General features: G+C 40.7%; 1 protein-coding gene across 2 annotated transcripts; it reads left to right on the top strand.

Annotated features, from left to right (window-relative positions):
• The first annotated feature begins 8,410 nt into the window (after positions 1 to 8,410).
• On the top strand, positions 8,411 to 11,610 carry LOC139568295 (GTPase IMAP family member 7-like). 2 transcript variants are annotated; one of them, XM_071390042.1, is made up of 4 exons: positions 8,411 to 9,011; positions 9,980 to 10,015; positions 10,262 to 10,348; positions 10,492 to 11,610. In XM_071390042.1, exons 1-4 carry the CDS (start codon positions 8,996 to 8,998, stop codon positions 11,427 to 11,429), a joined length of 1,077 nt encoding a protein of 358 aa, XP_071246143.1. In that variant the 5' UTR covers positions 8,411 to 8,995; the 3' UTR covers positions 11,430 to 11,610. The 2 variants fall into 2 exon arrangements, with proteins under 2 accessions (XP_071246143.1, XP_071246144.1); XM_071390043.1 differs by having other exon boundaries at positions 8,414 to 9,011; positions 10,507 to 11,610.
• Positions 11,611 to 13,154: the final 1,544 nt, after the last annotated feature.

Here is a 13,154-nt window from a genome sequence, read left to right as displayed (position 1 = left end):
TAGGTATTCCTTAAAGAGGTGGGGTTTCAGGTGTCTCCGGAAGGTGGTGATTGACTCCGCTGACCTGGCGTCGTGAGGGAGTTTGTTCCACCATTGGGGTGCCAGAGCAGCGAACAGTTTTGACTGGGCTGAGCGGGAACTGTACTTCCTCAGAGGTAGGGAGGCGAGCAGGCCAGAGGTGGATGAACGCAGTGCCCTTGTTTGGGTGTAGGGCCTGATCAGAGCCTGAAGGTACGGAGGTGCCGTTCCCCTCACAGCTCCGTAGGCAAGCACCATGGTCTTGTAGCGGATGCGAGCTTCAACTGGAAGCCAGTGGAGAGAGCGGAGGAGCGGGGTGACGTGAGAGAACTTGGGAAATTTGAACACCAGACGGGCTGCGGCGTTCTGGATGAGTTGTAGGGGTTTAATGGCACAGGCAGGGAGCCCAGCCAACAGCGAGTTGCAGTAATCCAGACGGGAGATGACAAGTGCCTGGATTAGGACCTGCGCCGCTTCCTGCGTGAGGCAGGGTCGTACTCTGCGAATGTTGTAGAGCATGAACCTACAGGAACGGGTCACCGCCTTGATGTTAGTTGAGAACGACAGGGTGTTGTCCAGGATCACGCCAAGGTTCTTAGCACTCTGGGAGGAGGACACAATGGAGTTGTCAACCGTGATGGCGAGATCATGGAACGGGCAGTCCTTCCCCGGGAGGAAGAGCAGCTCCGTCTTGCCGAGGTTCAGCTTGAGGTGGTGATCCGTCATCCACACTGATATGTCTGCCAGACATGCAGAGATGCGATTCACCACCTGGTTATCAGAGGGGGGAAAGGAGAAGATTAATTGTGTGTCGTCTGCATAGCAATGATAGGAGAGACCATGTGAGGATATGACAGAGCCAAGTGACTTGGTGTATAGCGAGAATAGGAGAGGGCCTAGAACAGAGCCCTGGGGGACACCAGTGGTGAGAGCACGTGGTGCGGAGACAGATTCTCGCCACGCCACCTGGTAGGAGCGACCTGTCAGGTAGGACGCAATCCAAGCGTGGACCTTGCCGGAGATGCCCAGCTCGGAGAGGGTGGAGAGGAGGATCTGATGGTTCACAGTATCAAAGGCAGCCGATAGGTCTAGAAGGATGAGAGCAGAGGAGAGAGAGTTAGCTTTAGCAGTGCGGAGCGCCTCCGTGACACAGAGAAGAGCAGTCTCAGTTGAATGACTAGTCTTGAAACCTGACTGATTTGGATCAAGAAGGTCATTCTGAGAGAGATAGCAGGAGAGCTGGCCAAGGACGGCACGTTCAAGAGTTTTGGAGAGAAAAGAAAGAAGGGATACTGGTCTGTAGTTGTTGACATCGGAGGGATCGAGTGTAGGTTTTTTCAGAAGGGGTGCAACTCTCGCTCTCTTGAAGACGGAAGGGACGTAGCCAGCGGTCAAGGATGAGTTGATGAGCGAGGTGAGGTAAGGGAGAAGGTCTCCGGAAATGGTCTGGAGAAGAGAGGAGGGGATAATTGGATAATAATCCAATACTGTATAGACACAGACAGGCTGGGATTCAATCCAATACTGTATCAACACACACAGGCTGGTATTCAATCCAATACTGTATAAACACACACAGGCTGGGATTCAATCCAATACTGTATAGACACACACAGGCTGGGATTCAATCCAATACTGTATAGACACACACAGGCTGGGATTCAATCCAATACTGTATAGACACACATGGGCTGGGATTCAATCCAATACTGTATAGAGACAGACACACATGGACTGGGATTCAATTCAAAACTGTATAGACACAGACAGGCTGGGATTCAATCCAATACTGTATCAACACACACAGGCTGGGATTCAATCCAATACTGTATAGACACACATAGGCTGGGATTCAATCCAATACTGTATAGACACACACAGGCTGGGATTCAATCCAATACTGTATAGACACACACAGGCTGGGATTCAATCCAATACTGTATAGACACACATGGGCTGGGATTCAATCCAATGCTGTATAGACACAGACACACATGGACTGGGATTCAATTCAATACTGTATATACACAGACAGGCTGGGATTCAATCCAATACTGTATAGACACACATAGGCTGGGATTCAATCCAATACTGTATAGAGACAGACACACATGGACTGGGATTCAATTCAAAACTGTATAGACACAGACAGGCTAGGATTCAATCCAATACTGTATCAACACACACAGCCTGGGATTCAATCCAATACTGTATAGACACACATAGGCTGGGATTCAATCCAATACTGTATAGACACACACAGGCTGGGATTCAATCCAATACTGTATAGACACACACAGGTTGGGATTCAATCCAATACTGTATAGACACACATGGGCTGGGATTCAATCCAATGCTGTATAGACACAGACACACATGGACTGGGATTCAATTCAATACTGTATATACACAGACAGGCTGGGATTCAATCCAATACTGTATAGACACACATAGGCTGGGATTCAATCCAATACTGTATAGAGACAGACACACATGGACTGGGATTCAATTCAAAACTGTATAGACACAGACAGGCTAGGATTCAATCCAATACTGTATCAACACACACAGCCTGGGATTCAATCCAATACTGTATAAACACACATAGGCTGGGATTCAATCCAATACTGTATAGACACACACAGGCTGGGATTCAATCCAATACTGTATAGACACACACAGGTTGGGATTCAATTCAATACTGTATAGACACACATGGGCTGGGATTCAATCCAATGCTGTATAGACACAGACACACATGGACTGGGATTCAATTCAATACTGTATATACACAGACAGGCTGGGATTCAATCCAATACTGTATAGACACACAGGCTGGGATTCAATCCAATACTTTATAGACACACACAGCCTGGGATTCAATCCAATACTGTATAGACACACACAGGATGGGATTCAATCCAATACTGTACAGACACACACACCATGCTAGTGAGTCTGACCTGAATAATCTCATGTTGTTTTAATCTTATCATCATGTCAGGTATCTACAGGTTCTCTTTCCCTGTTAGGAAACATGCTTAGACAGGTTGTCTTCAAAACAACAGCAAAATACATTCCACGAGACGGCCTACAGGGAGGATGTGAGGGCACTCGGAGTGTGTTGTCAGGAAAACAACCTCACGCTCAACGTCAACAAAACAAAGGAGATGATCGTGGACTTCAGGAAACATCAGAGGGAGCACAGTAATGGAGAAGGTGGAAAGTTTTAAGTTCCTTGGCGTACACATCACGGACAAACTGAAATGGTTCACACACACAGACAGCGTGGTGAAGAAGGCGCAACAGTGCCTCTTCAACCCCAGGAGGCTGAAGAAAATGCAAAAAATACAGATGCACAATCGAGAGCATCCTGTCAGGCTGTATCACCGCCTGGTACGGCAACTGCACCACCCTAAACTGCAAGGCTCTCCAGAGGGTAGTGAGGTCTGCACAACGCATCACCGGGGGCAAACTACCTGCCCTCCAGGACACCTACAGCACCCGATGTCACAGGAAGGCCAAAAAGATTGTCAAGGACAACAACTACCCGAGCCACTGCCTGTTCACCCCGCTATCATCCAGAAGGCAATTTCAGTACAGGTGCATCAAAGCTGGGACCGAGAGACTGAAAAACAGCTTCTATCTCAAGGCCATCAGACTGTTAAACAGCCATCACTAATATAGAGAGGCTGCTGCCAACATACTGAACCAAATCACTGGCCACTTTAATAAATGGATTTACTAAAGGTATCACTAGTCACTTTAAATAATGCCACTTTAATAATGTTTACATATCCTACATTACTCATCTCATACAGTTGAAGTCGGACGTTTACATACACCTTAGTCAAATACATTTAAACTCAGTTTTTCACAATTCCTGACATTAATCCAAGTAAAAATTCCCTGTCTTAGGTCAGTTAGGATCACCACTTTATTTTAAGAATGTGAAATGTCAGAATAATAGTGGAGAGAACGATTTATTTCAGCTTTTAATTCTTTCATCACATTCCCAGTGGGTCAGAAGTTTACATACACTCAATTAGTATTTGGTAGCATTGCCTTTAAATTGTTTAACTTGGGTCAAACGTTTCGGGTAGCCTTCCACAAGCTTCCCACAATAAATGTTGACCCATTCCTCCTGACAGAGCTGGTGTAACTGAGTCAGGTTTGTAGGCCTCCTTGCTCGCACACGCTTTTTCAGTTCTGCCAACACATTTTCAATAGGATTGAGGTCAGGGCTTTGTGATGGCCTCTCCAATACCTTGACTTTGTTGTCCTTAAGCCATTTTGCCACAACTTTGGAAGTATGCTTGGGGTCATTGTCCATTTGGAAGACCCATTTGCGACCATGCTTTAACTTTCTGACTGATGTCTTGAGATGTTGCTTCAATATATCCATATATATCCATTCCTACCTCATGATGCCATCTATTTTGTGAAGGGCACCAGTCCCTCCTGCAGCAAAGCACCCCCACAACATGATGCTGCCACCCCCGTGCTTCACGGTTGGGATGGTGTTCTTCGGCTTGCAAGCCTCCCCCTTTTTCCTCCAAACATAACGAAGGTCATTATGGCCAAACAGTTCTATTCTTGTTTCATCAGACCAGAAGACAGAAAGTAAGATATTTATCCCCATGTGCAGTTGCAAACCGTAGTCTGACTTTTCTATGGCGGTTTTGGAGCAGTGGCTTCTTCCTTGCTGAGCGGCCTTTCAGGTTATGTCGATATAGGACTCGTTTTATTGTGGATATAGATAATTTTGTACCTGTTTCCTCCAGCATCTTCACAAGGTCCTTTGCTGTTGTTCTGGGATTGATTTGCACTTTTCGCACCAAAGTAAGTTCATGTCTAGGAGACAGAATGCGTCTCCTTCCTGAGTGGAATGACGATGTTTATACTTGTGTACTATTGTTTGTACAGATGAACATGGTACCTACAGGTGTTTGGAAATTGCTCTCAAGGATGATCCAGAGGTCTACAAAAAAAAATTCTGAGGTTTTGGCTGATTTCTTTTGATTTCCCCATGATGTCAAGCAAAGAGGCACTGAGTTTGAAGGTAGGCCTTGAAATACATCCACAGGTACACCTCCAATTGACTCAAATGATGTCAATTAGCCTATCAGAAGCTTCTAAAGCCATGACATCTTTTTCTGGAATATTTCAATCTGTTTAAAGGCACAGTCAACTTAGTGTATGTAAACTTCTGGCCCACTGGAATTGTGATACAGTGAATTATAAGTGAAATAATCTGTCTGTAAACAATTGTTGGAAAAATGACTTGTGTCATGCACAAAGTAGATGTCCAAACCGACTTTCCAAAACTATAGTTTGTAAACAAGAAATTTGTGTATGTAAAGTGTATGTAAACTTCCGACTTCAACTGTATGTACAGTATATACTGTATTTCATACCATCTATTGCATCTTGCCTATGCCGCACGGCCATTGCTCATCCATATATTTATATGTACATATTCTTGTTCAATCACTTTATATTTGTGTGTATAAGGTAGTTGTTGTGAAATTGTTAGATTAGTTGTTGGATATTACTGCTCTGTCGGAACTAGAAGCACAAGCATTTCGCTACACTCACATTAACATCTGCTCACCATGTGTATGTGACAAATACAATTTGATTTGACACATTGTAGAGCATCTCACTAGACAGCTGACAATGCATCTTTTAAAGGTAATTTATGCTTGAGCCGATCTATGCATTCATCATTAATGCGATCTTTCGTGAACGGGGAAATTTCTTCACAGACCCATTATCTTCTGTCTAGTGCACTGCTCCTTAACACACATTGGATTGAATCCTGGCCGTAGTTATGTACTGCTACCTGAGGTCAGAGCTTTGGTACAGTAACCGATAGGTTGCTGGATCGAATCCCGGAGCTGACAAGGTGAAGCATCTTTCATTGTGCTTGTGAGCAAGGCTTTGACCCCAGTCTCCGCAGACTTCTCAGGGGAGTTGGGATATGCAACAAGCACATTTCCAATTCCCACAAGTACACACAACAATCTTTTGTTCTTTTGGATCCCTGCTTTTTAAATCTGCCAGCTGATTTCATAGCTGAACCACTTACATATCTGTTCAATCTAACCCTGAAATGTAATGAAATTCCAAAGATCTGGAAATCAGCATTTGTCCTACCACTTTTAAAAGGGGGAGATCCAACTATTTTAAATAACAATCTCAAAGCTGTCACCCCTGGTGAAAATACTTGAAACCCTTGTGAGTGAACAGCTAAAATAGTTTTTATTTACTAACTCTATTTTATCAATGTACCAATCGGGCTTCAGGAAGAAGCATAGCACAATTACAGCAGCCATGAAGGTTTTAAATTATATCACTGAAGCCCTTGACAAAAAACAGCACTGTGTCTCACTTTTTATTGATCTCTCTAAGGCTTTTGATACAGTTGATCATGCTACACTAAGGCAGAGATTGTCGAGTGTAGGTGTTTCGGAGCATGCAGTTGCATGGTTTGCTAACTATCTGTCTGATAGAACTCAATTTGATGGGCTTATGTCTGTGAAATTGTCTATCTTTAATGGTGTGCCCCAAGGCTCTGTACTTGGTCCTCTCTTATTCACTATTTATATAAATGATTTAGACAAAAATGTCCAAAATGCACAACTTCATTTTTATGCTGATGATACTGTTATTTACTGTTGAGCCTCATCTCTTACAAAAGCTTTCTCCTCAATACTGACAAAACTAAACGAATGGTGTTTTCTAAAGCAAGAAATAGACCTCTGAACCTTTCACCTATTACTACCTGTCAGGGCAAGGAGATTGAGTTTGTAACCTCATATAAATATCTTGGAATTTTAATTGATTGATTAATTGATTTTAAATTGCATATTCAACAACTTACAAAAAAATTGAAGCTGAAATTGGGATTTTATTTTAGGAATAAGGCCTGTTTTTCTTTTGAAGCCAGAAGGAGGCTAGTATCAGCTACATTTATGCCTTTACTAGACTATGGGGATATTTTATATATGAATGCTTCCGCTCAGTGTTTGAGATCAATTGACACCCTTTACCATGGCACTTTGAGATTTATTTTAAACTGCAAAACCCTTACGCACCACTGCACTTTGTATACCAGGGTTGGCTGGCCTTCTCTAGTCACTCATAGGCTCAGTCACTGGTATACTTTTATTTACAAAGCCATTTTGGGTTTTCTACCTTTTTATTTGGGAATTTTTATTGTTCAGAAATGTGGTGGGTACTCTCTTCATTCGCTGGACTTTATCCTGCTAACTGTTCCAAATGTCTGAACTGAATTTGGTAAAAGGGCTTTTATGTACTCTGCGCCATCGTCTTGGAACGCCTTACAAAATACTTTTAAACTGGAAGAACTTGTCCCGATTGGTATTTTTAAATCACTGATGAATGATCTTGAGACTGATTCCCTGACCTGTCAACGTTTTTATTTTGCTGTTTTTGATTTTGTTATACTCTTGTAAATTCTATGGTTTTTACTAGATTACGTGTAGTTTTTCATGTTGTTTGTCTGTAATTTTTGTAATGACTTGGTGCTGCCTATCTTGGCCAGGACGTTCTTGAAAAAGAGATTTTAAATCTCAATGAGCCCTTCCTGGTTAATTAAAGGTTAAATAAAAATAAATAAAATAACGAGTTAAATTGGACAAATATGCAGTGCATTCGGAAAGTATTCTAAAATGGATAAAATTGTTTTATTCCCCTTCATCAATATACACAGTATAACCCATAATGATAAAGCAAAAACAAGATTTTAGAATTTTTGGGGGGCCACTGTGTTCTTTGGGACAGTCAATGCTGCACACATTTTTTTGTACCCTCCCCCAGATCTGTGCCTCGACACAATCCTGTCTCGAAGATCTACGGACACTTCCTTTGACCTCATGGTGTAATGGGTGCGTGTCGGTGGCAGGGAAGTCAGGCGCAGGAAAACAAACTTGGTATAAACGGAGTCGTTTAATAAGTGCTCATAAAACTCCAAAAGCCAAAATATACAAAAAATAACATAAGTGGGTACAAAACCCGTCGCACACCGACACATGACTTGCACATAACATACAATAAAACAATCTCCGACAAAACATGAGGGGAAACAGAGGGTTAAATACACAACGTGTAATTGATGGGATTGGAACCAGGTGTGAAGGAAGACAAGACAAAAACAATCGAAAAGGAAAAATGGATCAATGATGGCTAGAAGGTCGGTGATGTCAACCGCCGAACACCGCTCGAACAAGGAGAGAGACCGACTTCGGCAGAAGTTGTGACACATGGCTTGGTTTTTGCTCTGACATGCACTGTCGACGCTTATATAGACAGGTGTGTGCCTATCCAAATCATGTCCAATCAATTGAATTTACCAACTTGACTACCATCAAGTTGTAGAAACATCTCAAGGCCGCTCTACCATAAAGGTCTGATTGTTAGAGTGCTGTAAGGCTGTAACGTAACAAAATGTGGAAAAAGTCAAGGGGTCTGAATACTTTACGAATGCACTGTAATACTATAGTCACCATACTAGTGAGTCTGACCTGAATAATCTCATGTTGTTTTAATCTTATCATCATGTCAGGTATCTACAGGTTCTCTTTCCCTGTTAGTAAACATGCTTAGACAGGTTGTCTTCAAAACAACAGCAAAATACATTCCATACAGCTGTGGTAAAAGACCAGATAGGTATCTAAAGAGATAGAAGGAAAGACATCGACTCATGTGGGATGTGTCACAAATGGCATCATATTCCCTTTATTGTGCACTACTTTGACCAGGGCCCTATAAAGTAAACAGGGTGCCATTTGGGATGAAACCCACATGTACCTCCCACAACACAAACATCCTTCTTAAAGGCAAGAGAGAGAAGCACTCAACTTCACCTGGACTTCTGTGAGGCGGAGAAGAGAGCTGAAGGACCTTTCCTGGGATCAACTTCAGTCCTCAAACGTGAGATAGATAAACCAGCATGGCAGATGAACGTGGTGAGTACTTATTAACAGGTTCATAAGGTTATATAGTACTTAATACGAGGTTCATATGGTTATTTAGTACTTAATAACAGGTTCATATAGTTATATAGTACTTAATAACAGGTTCATAATGTTATATAGTACTTAATAAGAGGTTCATATGGTTATATAGTACTTAATAACAGCTTCATATGGTTATATAGTACTTAATAACAGGTTAATATGGTTATATAGTACTTAATAACAGGTTCATATGGTTATATAGTACTTAATAACAGGTTAATATGGTTATATAGTACTTAATAACAGGTTCATATGGTTATATAGTCCTTAATAACAGGTTCATATAGTTATATAGTACTTAATAACAGGTTCATAAGGTTATATAGTACTTAATAACAGGTTCATAAGGTTATATAGTACTTAATAACAGGTTCATAAGGTTATATAGTACTTAATAAGATGTCCATAAGGTTATATAGTATTTAATAAGATGTCCATAAGGTTATATAGTACGTAATAACAGGTTCATAAGGTTATATAGTACTTAATAACAGGTTCATATAGTTATATAGTACTTAATAACAGCTTCATAAGGTTATATAGTACTTAATAAGATGTCCATAAGGTTATATAGTACTTAATAAGATGTCCATAAGGTTATATAGTACTTAATAACAGGTTAATATGGTTATATAGTACTTAATAAGATGTCCATAAGGTTATATAGTACTTAATAACAGGTTAATATGGTTATATAGTACTTAATAAGATGTCCATAAGGTTATATAGTACTTAATAACAGGTTCATATGGTTATATAGTACTTAATAACAGGTTAATATGGTTATATAGTACTTAATAACAGCTTTACAACATAGGTATTATATGAAGTGATTTGCGAAAACTTTTTGAAAAGTTACAATAAATAAGAAAAACCTGTTATACAATTAGACATGTATTGTTTTATGTCATCTACAGTTCCTTTACTAAAGGAGGCAGAGACATCAGACTTCGGTGAGTATGGCTCTATTCCTTCATGGTCAGAGAATTAATAAACCCCAATTCCCTCTGTTGTCAAACAGTGAATGGTTAACCTTTTTTAAACTAGAGAATACAGTATGTGTACAGCATCACCAAGCCAACCTATGTACAGAAATCCAGATCACATTATTCTCTCATGAATAATACATATTTCAGAGTGTATTATTTAATACTTGAATCAATGTTGCAAAGCTATTAGGACAAAACATTTCATTTCAGGTTCTGTAGATGGATTCTACCTACGTGAAAGATCCAGACCCATAGGTGTTGCATCACCCTATCCCGAGGAGAATGACAGCCATGCAGGTAAGATAACAGTATTGGACAAATACAACTAGTGATGCAATAGCTAGTCTTCACTGTTGCTGTTAGCTGAATATGGTTCCTGTGATTCCTGTGAATCTAATTTAATTAATTTAGTAACTAACAATGATGAAACTGAGTTACAGGTTGTATTTCTACAGATTCAGGACAGCCAGCTGATCTGAGGATAGTTCTGGTGGGGAAAACTGGAGCAGGGAAGAGTGCAACAGGAAATACCATACTGGGGACAGAGGTGTTTAAAGCGGAGGATTCTCCAGTGTCTGTAACTGCACAGTGTGAGAAACAGAGAGGAGTGGTGGGTGGGAAGAAGATTGATGTCATCGACACCCCGGGACTATTTGACACAACAATGTCTCAAGAAGAGATGAAAAGTGAAATAGTCAGGTGTATAGAACGGTCAGTTCCAGGACCCCACGCCTTCCTGCTGGTGATCAGACTGGGGGTGAGGTTCACAGAGGAGGAGAGGAACACTGTGAAGTGGATCCAGGAGAACTTTGGAAAAGAAGCCTCAAATTACACCATCATTCTGTTCACTGGTAAAGATCAGTTGAAGGGGAAAACAGTTGAGGAGTTTCTGAATCCTTGTGTTGCACTTCAGGAACTGATCAAAAGTTGTTTGGAAAGGTACCATTGTCTCAATAATGATCAGAGGGATGACCGTCTTCAGGTCAAAGAGCTGCTGAAGAAGATAGAAGAGATGGTGGAGATGAATGGAGGAGAGCACTACACCAATGAGATGTACCAGGAGGTTCAGAAGAAGTTGAGAGAGGAGGAGGAGAGAAAGAAACAGGAGATGGAGGAGGAGAGGAGGAGAAGGGAGGAGGAGATACAGGAGCAAGAAAGGAGGAGACAGGAGGAAGAAAAGAGGAGACGGGACAGAGAAAATATGAAGAAAGGTTTCATTTCAGCAGCAGTTGTTGGGGCAATAGTAGTTGGGACGACAGTACTTGTTGCTGCTGAAGTAGCAGTTGCCGTGGTAGCAGGACCAATTCTGTTGGTTGGGGGAGTTATAGGTGGTATAGTATCTTTAGGATTTTGGATGATAAATTCAACTGATGAATAATGTAAACTGTTGTTGATTAAAAAAAATCTGATCAAACTTTTTGGGGGTCATTTAGTTCATATATTTGTGATTCAAAAGGGTTAAAGAGGTCAACTTCTAATGTACATGGAAATATGATAACATGTCAGTAGACAATTGTGTTTATATCCTCTAGGATTCTATATGTATGTATTGTACTCGGCAACTTAATATGTATTTTACATTTGTCAAATAAAATCAATTAATTCAATCAATCTGCATGACTTGATACTGTAACTGTGTAGTTCTACCAATTTGATGCCTTTTGAGAAGTGTAACTTGGTAAAAAAAAACGACTTTAGATTTCACCTAATTTTAACATTCAAAGTGCCTATTAATTGCCCGTAACCAGGTTGACCGTAACAGGTTGACCATAACAGGGCTGACCATGCAGGGTTGACAATATCATCTTAAATCAGCCATAAATCCTTTTGAGACAGGGGGAATGGATGCATAGTGTGTGCAATTGAATTAAAGCTTCACACATTTATTTTGTATGATCTAATTAGAATGAGAATACAAAACCTGTTTAAGCTATAGATATCTGTTTCTCAACACACGTCATCCACAGAGGAAGATGGCAGAGCTACAGCATCAAGCTACCGACTCTGGTCATTTGAGTTCCAGAGGTATGTTAGTGATCATAGCATAGGTGGTTTATAAGATTTTTCACATTTTTCATGAGTTTGTCAATCAACTTGTTCTTATCAAATCTAAATCATTGTTTAGTGATTCTGTATCAATATGAACTTAACAAAATGAATCCCAAAACACCTAATTCTGCCCATAGTATAATGGTAAATAGGACTTTTATTTCTATCTAGGTTTCTCTGGAGACATAATGACAAGTGATCCACCAGAGGGTGGAGGGGGACCTGTATCAGTGATTTAGACAGATCATCTGCAGAGATATACTTCCCCATGTACTCACCTCAGATTGTACTTTTCTATACCATGTATCATATGACTGTGTACAAAACAACTCTAAGAAGTATTTAGTACCTGAACTCTAAGAAGTATTTAGTGAATCCAGGTTTCTTGGTTATAACTAGGGATGACCATGTATAACATCTAAAGGACCTTATATATATGCTTAGTTGCAGTCAAAACAGCTCATAACAGTCTGTTAGTGGTATGAATACTTGGTAGAACTGTAGTACAGAGACCAGCTACCCACTGAATGTACACATAGTGCGGTATTAGGGTGTATTCTCCCCCCAAAAATGTATTCTTTGGGAAATGTTATATAAATACCAGAATTCCGATAATATCCTCTCCCTCTATCCTCCCTCCCTGGTCTGTGTTCTGGTCTTTATTTGATTTATTTCACATTTGAGAGAGAAAGAGAGCGAGCAAGAGAAATTTGCTTTGTCATCGTGCCGACATCAAAATAACCTTTCAAGTCTGAAGTCAGGAGAACGTTGAGTTAGTATCAGCCAGACTTGTTGCTGGGTTACAGGGTAAAATAGTCATTCAACCAGTTTAGATAAGAGAAAGCAGAATGTTCTGCTTCATTGTTTTCTACAGTTTCTCTTTCCCTGTTTGGAAACATGTAGAACTAGTTCATCATCGTTCCATTGGATAATAATGGTCATGTGGTAAAAGATCAGATATGTATCTAAAGAGACATCGGCACATGTAGGATGAGTCACAAATGGAAACCTATTCCCTTTATAGTGCACTACTTTCTACCAGGACCCTACTGCA

Source organism: Salvelinus alpinus, chromosome 2 (genome assembly GCF_045679555.1).
Source record: "Salvelinus alpinus chromosome 2, SLU_Salpinus.1, whole genome shotgun sequence".
Taxonomy (NCBI): Eukaryota; Metazoa; Chordata; class Actinopteri; order Salmoniformes; family Salmonidae; genus Salvelinus; species Salvelinus alpinus.
This window is presented reverse-complemented; position numbering and strand designations above follow the sequence as displayed.